This window comes from Lissotriton helveticus, chromosome 2_2 (genome assembly GCF_964261635.1).
Source record: "Lissotriton helveticus chromosome 2_2, aLisHel1.1, whole genome shotgun sequence".
Lineage (NCBI taxonomy): Eukaryota > Metazoa > Chordata > Amphibia > Caudata > Salamandridae > Lissotriton > Lissotriton helveticus.
The window spans coordinates 524,915,669-524,932,168 of record NC_136060.1 but is presented as its reverse complement, the minus strand read 5'-3'; the positions used below and the strand labels follow the sequence as shown (position 1 = coordinate 524,932,168).

The 16,500-nt window shown below is 45.4% G+C and overlaps 1 protein-coding gene across 1 annotated transcript in view; it reads left to right on the top strand.

The window, feature by feature from the left end:
- The window catches only part of LOC144821701 (solute carrier family 22 member 7-like), a 254,092-nt gene that overhangs the window by 133,061 nt on the left and 104,531 nt on the right, over nt 1–16,500 (top strand). Inside the window, exon 4 of the mRNA XM_078678918.1 lies at nt 9,559–9,713. Coding sequence (XP_078535044.1) covers nt 9,559–9,713 — 155 coding nt within the window. The remainder of the gene's footprint in view (nt 1–9,558; nt 9,714–16,500) is intronic.

Below are 16,500 nucleotides of genomic sequence, written 5' to 3'. Positions count from 1 at the left end.
TAGTGTTCAATTGGAGACAGTTTTGATTCATCCAATTAGCCACGGCACATATACCCTCGCGGAAGCTGAGGGCCTCCACATCAGAGTCCCCACTCAACGTGACCGCCAGCTGCGTGTCATCCGCATACGAGACCATTGTCAGGCCCCAGCGTTTGACAACCGCAGCCACGGGCCTAACGTAAAGGTTAAATAAGGTGGGGCTCAGGGATGACCCTTGTGGGACCCCCAGTGTCAGCGGGTGCGATTTCGATTTGCCGGGTGGGATAGCAACCTGGAATGATCTATCCGTAAGGAAGGACCGAAACCAGCACAACGCGGGGCCCCTAACTCCCGCTTCCTCAAGTCGCTGCAGGAGGATACCATGTGAAACCGTGTCGAACGCGGCACTCAGATCTAATAGCAGGAGTGCCGCCGTTCGACCGGTATCCAGCACGGAGCGCAAATGCTCAACCATAAAAAGTAGGGCGGTCTCCGTGCTGTGTCCTGCGCGGAACCCGTTTTACGTGGGATCCAAGATGTTGGCTCTGGCAAGATGGTCTGCCAGGATCCCGTTCACATGGGCCTCGGCAACTTTAGTAACCCACGGCAACAACGAGATGGGGCGGTAGTTCTCGGGCTTTAGAGGATCCAGGGTAGCCTTTTTAAGATAGGCGTGACTACCGCCTGTTTCCACCTGATAGGCACAGTTCCTGAGGCCAGCGACAGATTAATGAGAGCCAGCACGGGGGTGCGACATACCAGCGGCATATCCCTCAATTGGACAGGTTTGAGTGGATCCATAGGGGAACCTGACTTAATTTTCCTACTCAAAGAATTGAATATTTCCATAGATAGGGGGGGTAGAGTGACCAACTCCACACCACTATCCATGGAGCAGCTGCATGGTTCTGGAGTCAGCTGATCGGTAGGGAAAGTGCGATAAATTGCTTGCACTTTTTCAATGAAGAAAGATGCCAGGCTTTCACAGTGGGGGTCTGAACGTATCTCTACTGCAGTGATCCTCTTGGCCATAAGGTCTTTTAATACCTTGAATATCAGTTTAGAGGCATTAGAGCTATTCAGAAATTCCTGTGCATAATGGGTTGCACGAGCTCTACATACCGCTCTATGATATGCTTTGGTTTTGCCCGCGTGTCGGGCTGGGCTATCTGCGGGCCGGAAAAGCAGGCGAGGAGGCCGTAGGTAGTGTGCTATACTGTAGGTTTATTTTTATACAGTGAGCCAGAATCAGTGTCCCAAACACAAGAAAGGAAAACAAGGAGAGGTCCGGGTTCGCCGTCTGCCCCGGGTCCTGGGCGCAGTCCTGGGGCGGGGATTCTCCGACGTCAGCTCCGATGCAGAGGAGATCCACGGAGGGCAGTAAGAGAAAGAAACAAAGGACCGTTAGTCTCCTCCTTATGTTCCAAAGTTAAACCGAACACCGTCACCCGGGTCGTGAGGGGGCGGGAAGAGAAAAGAGGCCGTGAGGAAAGGAGGGAGGAGGGAGGCCGGAACACAAGGGGGTTGTAGAAAGGGTGTCGGGAAGGGAGGTGTGGGAACAGGGACAGGCGGGGCCACTACAAACAGTGCGAGTGCTATACAAGATATGTTACAGTGCAGGGGACGTGCTGCTAAAGAGAAGGGTATATTTACAGGGTGTTACTAGGACTCCTAAGGAGTTGGGTAAGGAAGGCTGAAGACACTCACCCGGTCCACCGTAACTCTACAAGTGAGTTACGGCCGCTCTTCAGCCACCTCCTGTGGGCTCCACCACTCTTCGGTCCACACCTCTTCGTCACCCGTCTGCTCTCCTACTCCAGCTCCGGTCCGAATCTCCTGCCACAAAACTCCGACGGGGTGTTCTGCTCGGATCCCGCTTTTATCCTGTGCTGACTCTGCCGCCGGGGCGGGACTTCCTGGGTCGGCGGGATATACTTCCTCTGGTCCCGTGGTTCTGGTTGGTCCCTGTGGAAGAAAGAAGGGCGGAGTCCCGTGTGTTATGGCCGGAATGCCGAGTTCTGTCCTCGCCCCATGACAGGGGGAGCGCTGTTGTAGTCCCGGGGGCGGAGATGATTGAGGTAGGTGCGGGGATGTGCAGCGCTCCTGGGGGGGTCGCGGGGCCGCCACCTCACACCGCGTAACAGAATTTAAGCGCAGGGTCGAAGGATTTTCTCCAGCGCCTTTCGGCTTGCCTGCACTCTCTCTTGAGGGATGCTAGCGTGCTGTCATACCAAGGGCTATGATCTTTAGCCTGGCGTTTCGACCAGACCAGAGGAATAAGAGAATCAAGAGCCTGAGAAATCCATGCACAAAACGAGTCATAGCCACAGTCCACATTTGTGAAAGAACCCAGCGGAACTTTCTCCAGTAGAAGATAAAAGTCTTCTAACTTTAATTTGTGCCACTGTCGTGAGAGAATAGTTTTATTCTGAGGGATAAAAAGAGGCTCTAACATAGAAATAATCGCTTTCACCAACATGTGGTCAGTCCACATCAACTGAATAGGGCAGCGTATATTGATTCCCTCTAAGTTGGTGAAAAGTGGATCAAGGACATGTCCATCTCGATGTGTGGGGAGAGTCACCAATTGAGAAAGCTGGAGAGCTTCTAAGTCGGCCAAGAAGCTCCGGATAGAGGGTAAGGATGGACAGTCAAAGTGCAAGTTAAGATCTCCGAGCACATTGAAATTTGCACATCCTAACGCCTCTGAGCTGATATAATCCGGGAGAGCGGCCCTAAAGGCGGCATCGCAACCCGGGGGGCGATAAATTAAAAGGCCAGAGAAGGTATAATGATGACTAAAAGAGATTTTAAAACGGGCGCATTCACATCCAGAGAGCTTCAGACCCTTCCATTCACAGGGGAAGCACAGCTTAACCGCCAACGCGATTCCACCCCCTCTCGTGCCACGATTAAGAGTGAACACCGCGTATTCCGGGGGGAAGGCCAAATTTAGTATAGAAGTATCCGCGTCCTGCAGCCAGGTCTCTGTCATAAAAAAAGCATCAGGAGACTCATTAGTGAGGAGCTCATAGATCTCCAAATGATGCTTTACCAGGGACCTGACATTCAGGTTGCAGATAGTAATATCGCGCACCGCGGGTGCGCTTTTTAGCGGAGATGGAGGCTCTAAGGATCGAGTGCAGGAAGGAGATGGTAGAATCTAGCTGCAACACGTGCAACGATGTGGGCCACATAACGGCTCCACTGGGGGCAGGCAACACTCTAAAGACCGGCCTCGTATCGCCAGCAGATCATCCCTGCAGTACCTGATAGTAGTTGTAGTCATCCTATACAGAGCGAATCGTAGAGTCCTGCCGCGCCCCGCGCTTCCTTAGCGCTGACGGGCGTAGACGGGCAGGACTCTGGCACGACTCCGGCACTGCGCAGGCACACCTGCTGCGCAGAACTGCTGCGCGGATAGGGGAGCTTTAAGTAGGCGTCCCTCGCCTCAGCCTGAGCGCTAGAGCGCTCAACGATGTAACCCAGCCGGGTCCACACCACTCCAATATGGCGCCCAGACCCAATCCCACCCGAGGGACCTGACCCGCCAAACGGCAGTGGGGGTGCCAATTACAATGCAGGTAAGGGGGAGCTGAAATGTCCCTGGCGGAAGCACAGTTAAAACAAAGTAAAATAGAACTCCAAAAAATTATGTTAAAATAGTAGCGCTGCTCAAGGAGCGCTTAGCGCAATACAGCACGCATGTACCTGGATTGATGAATTAATAAGTGAAAGGGTGAATGAATGGATGGATGGGTGGAAGAGTGGATGGATGAGTGAAAGGGTGACTTGGGTAAAAAGGTAAATAGTTGGATGGATGAGTGAATGGAATTCATGAGTGGAAGAGTGGGTGGATGAGTGAGAGGATGGATTGGGTGAAAGGGTGGGTGGATGATGGATGAGTGAAAGGATGGATAGGGTGAAAGGGCAGATGATTGATGGATGGATAAGTCAGATGGTGGCTGGATGTGTGAAAGGGTAAGTGGTTGGATGGAGGAGTGGATGGATGGGTGGAAGACTGGATGGATGAGTGAAAGGATGGATTTGATGAAAGGTTGGATGGGTGAAGAATGGATGGATTGGGTGAAAGGGTAGATGCAGGGATGGATGAGTGAAATGATGGATGGAAGAATAGGCGTTGGATAGGTTTGCAAATGGTTGAAAAGGTTTGGATATGAGTGGGAACACAGATGGAAGGACAGAATCAATGGTGAAAGACTGAATGGTGGATGAAAACATTAATAGATAACAGAAAGTACATTTGAAATGGTGGATTTCAGGGGTTTGATGGAGGGATGAATGGCTAGATCCTTGAACAAGTGAGCTCTTCTGGGAAGGGTTGTGATAACTTACTTTGCTTTCTTGGTGGCATAAGACCTTTAGTTCAAAGTGGGAGGTATTTCAATTTGCTTGCTACTCCCTTGCCTATGTATTACTATTCTGTATTTGCTGTGTGTTTATGTTTTGGATCCATACATCATGCATACAACATTTTGAGTGACACCCAACTGCTACTTGACTGTTACACTAGTAATTGTAAATGATTGCATGCTTTGTTTTAAGTGGAAGGTTTTAGGGAGAGCCTCATAGTGCCATAAGCTGTGCTAGAGAGGTATATTGTGTTTGTAACAATAGGCAAGGTGTCAAAAATAAACAATGTAATAGTGTATTGGCTGTGCATTCTTTAAGAAAGCTGCAGGGAAAAGCACCTTTGTGACTTCCGTCAGATAGTGCCACTCTCTGCAAAGCCCCCATAACCAAAGTCAGATTCCATATTTTAAGTTCCACTTGCTGAAACACCCATAATGCATTCCCTATAGTGGGTTCATCATAGCAATCCTCCTTTTAGTTCACCTATGCGTGCCGCGTTACATCTCACAATGGCACTCAGATATGAGATGCTAGTAACAAAGTCTATCCGAGCAGATCTTCCTGAACACTTCTCTCACCATACATATCTGCTCACGATCATGAGTTGTAAACAAAATATCAGACTGGACAACCCAGTGCCGTAACCATAGAAATAGATTATTATTATATGAAATACCTCAAAAAGACCTGCACAGTTGCTCAAAGCTGTGTGCATAATGAAAAACAATGAAGTGCACGATTGTCTCAACCTAATATAAATATATTTTGACATGTACTTAAGTGGTTGTCTATTTACTTACTTTTATACTATCGCGCAACTTCCTCTGATGTGTCTGTAAAACGTACCTTTTGTTCTGAAGATTTGTCCTGAATTTTGACCTTCTGTCCTGAATTTTCGTCCTGAATTTAGACTCTTTGTCCTGAATTTTTACACTTACCGTCCTGAATTTGCACCCATGTCAGTTGGTCACCCTACATTAACTGGTGAGTTCACTTCAGGGTGCTGCGTTCACACATGAAGTCACCAAAAGTACAGAGTTCACCCGAACATGTCTGCAAAGCATTCACCAATGCATCCATGGTACTTATGTGTAACACTCGGATGCGCAGATCTGGACAGGACTGAAGCCCAGAAGCATTACTGAAGCACGCACCTCCACTAGCAGGGAGAAGACACGCTGCAAGCCGCGCAGGAACCATGAGCCTCCTCCTCCACCACAAACGTCCTGCTCAGCCCCCATTCCAGAACAGGGATTTCTCAAGAAATCTTCTGCATTTGGGGGGCCCTTTAGTTGCCGAGCTTCATCTCACATTGAAGTGACCCCTCAGCCAGGGTCACAGAGGACGTTTCAAGGGGTCCTTATCGGACTCTAACGCCATGCCCTTTATTCTGACATAAACACTGATCAATTTCTAAATAATGAATGTAAAAAGGCAATCCATGTCAGCGATTTAGTTCCTGTTTGTGTTTGACGTTTTACTTAATATTTCATTCCCTTAGAGTGTTAATGATTTCCTGGATGTTGTGTTCCTGTATTTTTTCCGTGTAGCATATTACGCTTGTAAAGCGTCTACTGATCTGAGCCACCACTAGGTGCTAATAACGATCCATGGTTGAATGCTAAGCATCCGAGAATGTGATTTTTATGACCCCTTCTGAGAGGCCCAGAACCAGCCCGAGGCAGCCCGCCTCTGAATGGTTTCAGCGACCCTCCCTGCCCCCACCCTTTGTTTTCTTTTAGACTGGTGCCACCGAGGTGATATCCTTGCCTGAAGGCAGGGATTTCACCTAAGCACTTGATGTGTTGTGATGTGAATGTGAGCATGGGGTGTGAAGTGCACAGCAGGGGAAAGGGATGGCCAGTGCAGGTGACGCTTTTCTTTTGTATAGGAATTTCTGCAGGCATCATAGCCCAGGGATTGCTGTATGTGCACTTGTATAGATGTGTATTCCATACAAGTGCACAGACAGCAAACCCTGGGCTATGACGCTAGCAGGAATTACTTTACAAAGGAAAAGCGTCACCTGCATAGCCATCCCTTTCCCCCTGCTGTCTGTGCACTTGTATAGATGTGTATTCCATACAAGTGCACAGAAAGCAAACCCTGGGCTATGACGCCATTGTCACCTGCACTGCCATCCCTTTCCCCCTGCTGTCTGTGTACTTGTATGGAATACACATCCACAGCGCTGCTCACCAGATGAATGTTGAGCAGGGCCATGGATCTGTCTCTTTATGCATCCAAGGGCACCGACGAAGAAGTAGAGGAGGCCCAGGCAAGGAGAAACCAGGAGACATTTGACCCACATCTATCTACACAGTGAGACCTTCAAGAGGGGCTGGATGCCAGGACGACAGTGCTGCTGATTAGCCTGACTCCACTGAATGGTATCAGTAGAGCAGACAGCAGTTTTTAAGTAAGTTCCAGTAACTTTAATGCATTCTACAGCATCACCAGCATTACCTACTGGCTGCATATCTAGGTAACTCTAAGTGAACGGTGTTTTAGACTTACATGCCTGGAAACGTCGAGATGGACAGTCCCCTCCGAATATGCAAATGTAGTGTAAGCTTGGAGTGTTCAGCTTTTGGGGTGCCAGAGGGTATCTTTAGGGTTCAGGTTGGGTGTGGGTTTTAGGGTGGGTGAGTATGGGTTTTGGGGTGCCACGGGATCATTTTAGGGTTCATGGTGGTTATGGGTTTTGGGGTACCAGGGGGTAATTTTAGAGTTCCGGGTGGGTATGGGTTTTGGGGTAGCAGGGGGTAATTTTAGTTGATGGACAGAATGCAGAACAATGTCATGCATTCACCCCAGTACAGAGCCTAAATCCATCATTTTTTTTGCTCACCATGCCATTCCAGTTTTAACCCAGCCATATGCAAATCAGTCTTGACCCTCTGCCCCATGGGAACTTTCAGTCTTGACCCTGTGCCCCATGGGAGCTGCTTGAGAGATGTCCTCTTTCCAATTTTCACTTGTTGGCCCTCTCACCCCTGCCTCTTCAGGTCCTAACCTTAAATCACTCTTTAGCATTGCTGGCTGGGTTACTTTGATTCCTTACCAATAACAATGGCTAGCGATCCATACACTTCTAAGAAGGAGTTGCAGAGCTCTTACACAAGTTAGGGCAGCCAGTCATTTGCTTGCTACCTGGTTCAGGTTCACATTTACCCAACAGTCATTCCCACTCCTTGGTCTAATTCCAGTGTGTAGGTGCCTCTCATATCCCTAACAACTCAAAGAGGCAATGGCTAATTATGAACCCATTCCATCTCCTCCCTGCACTACTGAATGGGGCACTTCCCTCCCACTAAACATGATGCTTCCCCCGACACAAACCACCTATATCTTAATATCCTGCAATAAGGGAGAACGGTTGTGCGGCGGCCAGGGCGACTGACGCTGGAATCTGGGGAGCACGGTTCGATCCCTGGTGCCGGCGGTAGATTAGCCCAGCACCATGTGACTCTGGGCAATAGCTTGCTTAATCTTCCCAACGGCCCCCATCGCCTAGAGACCCTTACGGGAGATTGTTTACAAATGTGGATTATTATTATTATTATAGTAGACACTACTAGATCCACTAATTCTGACAAAGCAGAGGATCGCAAATCGCATTCCTTCAGGAGACACACAGAGCGACATATGAGGCCCTGACTGCAGAAATGGTGGAGAGGGCTCATCTTTTCCACTGACTGCTATGCCAGAAGCACACACATCTGACTGTAGATGTGTCCTTTTTAGAGGGTACTTTAAGTGGCTTCCCCTTGTTGTTTGGCAGTATTTATGCCCCAAATTCAGACAGACTGGAATTTTGTAGTGCATCTCTCAGGCTTCCTTGTTGGTTATACCTACTTCCCTGGGTGGGGGGGCCAACTTCAATGCTGTACCAGACACATCATTAGACTGATCCTATTACCCACTGCTTCAGATTGCTGTCTTTCTCTGTGACATCTCCCTTCCACAAGTCCCTCCTCATGTTAAGGAAGAAATTGATGCTCCAATTACATCCCACACTGTTGAAGTGTCCAGACATTGGTGCACCCCCAAATGGGACTTTTTTCCAAGCATTCCTTGATCTTCTAGACCCCAGGCTGGTTACACTTTATGAATTGGAATTGGAGGAAGGCTGCTTCCGACAGACACTTAAAGGGCCTTCCAAGTCTCCCTTCTTAAAACAGGGTGCCCCCCTCACTGACTCAACCTCTTATAGACCATTCTAAAATCTGATTATAAAATACTGGGAAAGATATTGGCATCCCGTATTTACCAATCCATCCTCAACTAATTCACCCCAATCAGAATGGGTCAATTTCCCATAGGAACAGTTCATTAAATGTCAGACACTTTAGAGGCTCCTGGAAGCTGCCACCTTGGCTTAGCCATGGTCCTTGGTCCAATCTTGAAAAGACCTTTCACACTCTGCACTGGGATTACTTCTTTGAGGTCCTCTAAAACTTAGGCCTCGGTTCCCACCCCTCTTTTCTTAATTGCCTATTATTCTTGCACTCATCAGCACCTGTCCTGTTAGGGTAATTCATATTTGTCAGGTTCTGGTCTTCTGGGCGACGCTTGGAGTGTCTTCTTGGATTGTAGCAACACCTAGTAAAATTCCAGGTAATAAATCCAGCAGCAAGGGCAAAAACTGAAGACCAGAAAAACCCTTCTAGCTGACTAGGCAAACAGGCAAAGGTGAAGAGAAGGGAAAACTACAGGAACTGGAGAAGGCAGAGTATCCATGGAGTTCGGTGAATGAGCAATGATGCAGAAACAACTGTGATTCAACTGAACACAAGATGGACCCTCCTTGTATAGTGCTAGACAGGAAGTGATGAAATTCAGAATGTTGTCGGCCATTTTGAATTGGGAAAATTCATTAAAAATAAAATAAATGTAATCACCATCAGGAACTCAGTAATAGTGATAATTAACCCATTTTCTTTCCTTTCTTCAGATTGATTATTTATTGTTAACAAGATCCTAAGAATACTGGGTTGCTGAGGGTTTTGGCTTGCAGTTGTGTGTCTCAATTGGATGTTCACATAGTTTTCCCAAAATGATAGCGCTAAATACCAATTCATTTTTATAGTTAGACATTACCCTCTCACTTACCATATAATATTGATTCTTTGTATTTGTGGCCAGGTGGATTGCACGGTGTAACCGGTTTAAGACAGCATGCTTTCATGTGTTTCTTCGCAGGTGTGGACGGCGCACAATGCTCCTAGTGTGCTGTGTGCTCACAGTGATGTGCGGACTGGGGGCTGCAGTATCTGTCAATTACACCATGTTTACTGTGTTCCAGTCTCTTTCTGGGATGGCACTTTCTGGATTTCCTATGATCACACAAGCATTAGGTAATTCAAGTGTTTACTTTGAGCTAAATCTTTTAACAAGTGTTGAATTGGAACCAAATATGGGGTTGGACAACTCAAATATATAAATACAAGTGGCACACATATGTGGATCACAACCTTTTTCAAGCCATTTATGCTTAGTGTAGGAGTTATTCATGAAGAAATATATGATAAGTAAAAAGTTATTTCTTCAATCCAGCTCTTCCACCTTCTCTCATTGGGCCATATGTATCAAGCAAAATTGCATTCGCAAACGCCGAAATTGAAACTTGAAGTTGGTGGTAATTTGCGATTTCTTTCACAAATGCACTTTTTGGCATTTGTAAAGGTGCCATGTGGCGCACATACATGCCCTTTGGGCATGTATGTGCGCCATATATGCACACATGTACATTTCAGGGGTGCATCAGGGTGTCCTTATGACACCCTTTCACCCTTGAAATTATTCTCAAATTTGCGATTCTCAAATTGCAAATAACAAATTGAGAATAACTTCCCATTCATTTCTATGGGCCTCCAGGCCCATAGGAATGAATCAGAAAGTATTCTTTAATTGCGATTCGTAATTTGCTAATCGCAATTAAGAAATATTAAGAAATCGCTAAACAATTGCGATTTTTTTTACATTCACCCCTATTTGCAATGATCAAATAGCGATTTCGAAAGAATCGCTATTTGAGAATCGCAAATCAGGATGTTGATACATCTGCCCCTTAGCCTTTCTCATTCGTACCCTTGCCCAAATACCATCCCCTCCTCCCCATTCCCATGTTCTTCTGCTCTTCTTTCCTTTCTGCTTTTATCCCTCCTTTTCGTGTTCTCAGCTCTTCTGATTTTCTCCTTTCTCCCTGCATCCCACCCTTTTCATCCTCTTGTCCTTTCTTTTTCTCTCTCCCTCCTCATCCTGCCCGTGTTTGTGTTTTTCCTGTTTTGTGTAAATGACAGTACCTTGCGCTCCACCAGTTTCTCCCACCCCACCTGCTGCCACCCTTCCTATAAGAACTATCACCAGTAGTACACAGTGTCATATGACATGGAGCCACTTGGCAATGGTTTAAAAATTAACCAGAATGATTTTTGTGATTTTCTCTCTCCCACCTCTACTGCAATGCTCACATTTTAGTTGATTATTTGTTTTTATATTGTGCAATTAAAAATAGTAATTGTTCTTGATTACAACTCTCATTTACCATCCCATGCCTGGCCCCTCTCTGCTCCCTCTGGACAGGTTGCTCTAAGAGATCACTTGCATTTCTGATGCACTAACAGGACTCTAAGTTTGATTGCTTTGCTATTCAGAACCCTTAAGCAGGCAAGTGGTAGGGAGGACGAAGATAACTGTGTAAGTCCCACTGCTAATTGGCAAACACCAACACTTTTTCAACCAAATGGGAGCTTGCTGGCTAAACCATACCAATACTGTCGCTTTACCTGCATCCACCACCCTCTCATCTGATGAAACTCAAGCCTTAAAAGCAGAGTAAATCAATGCACTTGGTCCTTATTAAGAATGCTATGTACCATTCTGTATCATTGTACCCAGTACCTCCTCACTTATCAGTGTATCATTTGATATACCTTCAACAGGTATGTGTGGTGTCTTCAGGTCTTTTATTTTTGCAAACCCTTAGCAGGTAGTCTGTTGCACTGATCTGTAGAGGAAGATGATCTGTAGTGGTATGAGGCAAGCTGAAAATAAAGACTCTGTTCTCTGAACCTGTTATTATTCTGTCCCCCCAATAGTCAAAACCATGTATCAAAATCAGGGTGCAGCCAATTGTTCTAAATCTGAGAGCAAAGTATTTACAGTTTCAATGTCCCAATCATCAGAGAGTGTACTCGGGGCAATGAAATAATTCAATGACATTTGAAATCCTTGGGACATTTTTGAATGTTCAGTAGGACCAAGTACTTCATATGAAACTCTATCCCAAACTATACCACCCAGTACTGGAACTGCTGTAATGTTCACTAGGGACAGGTCTCTGTACACGATGTGATGACGTATGTGGTTTCAGGATCAAATTTACAGATAGTACTGCAGAGCGCAGTTGGAGATAATGTCCATTCAGTAGTAGGAAAAAGACAATCACTATACAAATCCAAATTAACATGAACAGGATTCCTAATGCAAACCAAAGATATAACCAAGGGGACACAAAGTAAGTCTTTTTCAAACAGAGATAGAATTGTCAAAATTTCTCTTTTTTGGAAATGGGTGGCATTTGCTCAGTTTCACTTGGATCTGAAGAAAAGGCATTGAGGTTGATGAAGTAGCCAGATTTAGTTAGATTTATCTTTGATAGCTCTGCAGAGTTTGTTGAACTGGCAGGTGTCTCTTGGGAAGGCACATTAATGTAGATTTAATTATTGGGCTGGATTGCAATTTGTGTTTCAGTTGTATGTGGATATTGTTCAATTTCAACCGGTGTCATTCGTCCTCCGTTATCCGATACTCCTGCATCTTGTGCAGGGAAGTCTTGAAACATTATTAGTCTTTCCATCTGAATTCCTGTATCGTAGCGAGAGGAGATTTGTGGCTACTCAGGATTCCACTTGGCTTACTGTTGAGAATCAGCCACAAAGTGTGGTTTGATCAGTTCTATGGAGATGAATCTTCTTTCTTTTTTGCCAGTACGAGGCGAAGAAGTACTGTTCTTGTTCCTTCGACCGCCAGGACAGGTACAGGTGTTCTGTACGATGGCCTAAACTCCTTGTCCACTATTGTTTCTCTGACCAGGTCCCCAATCTTCGAGACCCAGACAGGTCTTTCCGGTAGCTGTTTCACTTCCCCAGTGGCAGTGTGTTTCACTTGGACATTGCTTTGTAATGCTTAGAATTATTTGAGTTCCTGTAAAACAGCCAAACGATCATTCAATTCAAATGGTTTTACATCTGCCACTGTGCTGGCACAATTGAGATCAGGTACCCACATTCTGGTCCCAAACAGGTTCTCATAGGAGGGTATGTACTCCCAAGGATTTTCTTGGCATGTTGTGAAGTGCCCTCTGGACCCCATACAGGTGATAGACCAAACTACCACCCACACCCAATACCCTTGCTGTTAAGGATTGCTTTAGGTCTCGGTTTTTCCTCTGTACCACCAAATTTCCATCAGGATGGTAGTGGGAGGAGTACCGCAAGGCTACACCCATACTTCCCATGGCTTCCTTGTAAGCTGTGAGCTAAACGCAGGGCCACGGTCAGAATGTAATGTGCCAATTGCGTATGTCCCGATGAAGACTCGCAAATCCTTTATAACAGTTTGAGCATCAGCCAAATGCTGAGGCCAAACTCCTGGGGGCCGATTCCCATAACTAATCTGAGACAAAATCCTAAACGTACTACTTTTGGTATTCACAGAAGGCACTTATGATTTTTGGTATTCACTGAATGCACTTATGACTCCTAACTTTATGTCTGCACTCGGGACAGAATTTCCGCACCTGGAGCGTACTCTGCTTACCCTGATCATACTCTCTGCACACGACCATGCTCTCCGGCTAGGGCCGTATTCTCCGGCAGGAGCATTAGGAATGTGTGATAAATGGTAGAGGAGGTCATGAAAAACAGTTTGGGCACGGAAAAGGGTACGGCTAGACACTACATCATAACCTAGAAAGGTTTTCTCCTTTGCATCATGGTACATGCAGTGCACAATTTGTGCTCCCCTCAGTGTTGACTACACGGCATGAGTGTATGGGTACTGCCTGAGAGAATGGATGAGTGCATGAGTGGTGCCTGAGTGGAAGGTTTGGTGGAAGGATAATGTCTGGATCATTTGATGAGTGCAAGTATGAGTGCAAGAGTAATGCCTGGGTCATTTAAGTTGCCTCAGTGATCTAAATAGACACATGGGAGAGGATTGTCTGAAATGAGTAATGGTGTTTGCTGAGGCGGTGCTACTGTGGAACCTTTAATCTGCTGGCAGATGTCGCACTTTAGAACATAACCCTTAGTTTGTTTAGATAAATGTGGCCACCAGTATTGCCGCTTCAGTAATGAAATTGTTGCAGTGACTCCTGCGTGTGCTGAGCCCAGACCCTCTTGTGCAGATAGAATTAAACCTAATCTACGATCCATGTTTGGTATAACTCTATCCCCGACTTCTAGAATTTTAGCATATGGTGTATTTCGCACATCTCATTTATAGGAATATTTGAGTGGAAAGCCCTTTGGCATGCCAGAGCCGTTTTAAGAGGTGTTGACAGCTATCCATATGTCGCCATCTATCCTGGTGCTAGGACAAGTGATTGCAGCAACGGCAGCAGTTCGCACTGTCGCCTTGGCAGCTTCATTAGCCAGCGAATTCCCTTCGACGTGTACACCAACACGCTGATGTGAATGGTGTGAATAACTTGAACACGTGGCAGGCATCCTTTCAGCATTCCACTTGTTCCCATAACAATTTATGCTTAATTGTACAACCCTTGGAATCCTTAAACCCATTCCGGCCCCAATAATGAAGATGTTCAGTGTAAAATTGCACAGAGTAGAATGAATCTCACACTATCAGTGTGGGGAATTCCTGATCCATATATTGTAGGGCCAGTTTCAGGTCTTTTAGTTCTGCCCGCAGCACCACACAATTGCCGAGAGATTGTGTAATTGTACTGCTGGGATGGAATTTATCATCCTGCATATGTCCCTTCACTATAGCACAAGCTGCGCTAAACTGTTGTTTACTTCCAAAGGCAGGCTGGCCAGAATCATAAGTGTAAATGATGTGCTTATATTTCTCTAGAGGCAAGATTTCATTCGGGAGTTGATATTATTGTTCGTACTTAGCAATGCTTGTGTTTTCAGTATAGAAACATATTTGTAATCAACGTCTGTTGGAGTGAGGGAACTAGCCCATTGTATCCATCGTGGATGCAGTGCTTTCAAATTTGGAATGTTTACTTTGGTCACAGCTTCTAAAGTTGGTACAGGGGTAACAACTATAATGTGTTTCCCCTGTGCTAGTGCTCTTTCTCTCACTATAGCAGTCTTTACTGCTGTCAGTATTTTTTCTGTGGCTGTAAATCTCATTTCAGCAATCGTGTATAAATGTGATTTATATGCAATTGCGACTGTTTTACCATAATTAAAAGTGATGTATGTTTATACTGATAAATCTGGGACTACCCGGATCACCAAGTTGGTAGAATCAAAACATTTGCACGTGGGTGCAAATGTTTTGATGCTATCATGTCAGCCTGAATGGAGAGGAGTATATCTGTATGTTCCTGTGTCCACTGGTGTGCCGTGAAATCAGGTCAGATTAAATCATAGAAAGCTATTACTCTTTGTGCATAATCCAGAATGTATGTTCTGCCAAATTGTACAAATCCTAAAATGGATGGCAACCCCTTCAGAGTCTTCGGAGGTTGGAGCAGCTCACACTTTTCAAAACTATTGGCTTCCATGCTCTTGCCTTCACTTGATAGCTCATATCCCAAAAATAGGACATTGAGATGGGCAATTTTTGATTTCTTGAAATTAAATTTGTAGCCAAAATTGGCGAATTCCACAATAATGTTGCACAAGTGTTCAAGAAATTTATCATCTGTCAGAATAGATGTCATCTACATAGGACACTGCCTCCTCGTCGCATGTTTGTAATAATTGTGACGCTCTTGCCGAGAATAGCCCCGGGCTGTTCTGATACCCCTTGGGCAAACGACATAAGCAACGCTGAGTGCAGAGGGCAGAGGGCAGAAAATGCAGTCAAACATCTGCTATCTGGAGCTATATTTGGCAGAAGAATCCATTCAAGATATCTAATGTTGTTTTATTTTTCTTCCACACAATGTTATTCATTAATGCAACACTATGTTCATTTTGAACTGCAAATGTTCGTGGGCATGTGTTTAAATATCGGTAATCCAAAACTAGATGATTTGAGTTGTCAGGTTTCATTACGGGAATCAAGGATTCTTAATTAGCAAGGTGCAAGTCTAAATCACACTTGGTATTCAAGTTGGTATAAGATTTCTTTGACCTGTCTTTTTGCATCGTTTTAAATAGAGTACTGTCTTTGTGAATTGGGAGTATATTTTAATGGAATTTTGTGGTGAGTAGACCCCACTTCCGACCCTATATGGTTGCGTATAGTGCCGGAGCTAGTGCTAGCACCCACTCCTGTGCGTATAAATGTTTTAAAGATTCTGGAACGAGGTTGGAGAAGGCAGAAAAAATTACACTTTCCCCTTTTGGGCAAATCATCACAGATTATTTACGCTAACAGGATGTCATATCCATATGTTAAATTCTCCCAAAAGAGACATTTAACTTTTTTTGATATGTCCCCCTCTCTTTGGAGTGTAATTTCGTACAGTCTATGTGGGACACCAACTCGTGTATTAAGTGTTTCCTCCGTGATATATTCATGCAGTACGGCTGTCATCTTGTTCTTTATTTATAGGAGCTGTTCCTTTAGACGGTGGTGTATAGCCACTGCTGCTGCCTCCCCTTTTATGTTACTCAGCATGATTGCAGAGTGTTGGCCAAAATTACCCATCAGTTACATCCCCAAATCCAGGGCAGGTCCTGTCCGGTGCTCATTCTGTATCTGTTTCAATACTTTTAGGAATGACTGCTATGGAAGGGGTACAGTGTATTCTGATGTAAACGCAGCAAAGATTGATCCCCAAGTGGTACAATCCTTGATCGAGGGCATCATCCCCATTGGCAAGCCAATGATTAGCATTCTATGTTTTTCCTCCAGACCCATAAGGGGAAATACTGCTTCCAGTTGTGTAATTTTTGTGCTATCCTGAATGGAAGGGATTGTACCCGTTACTGA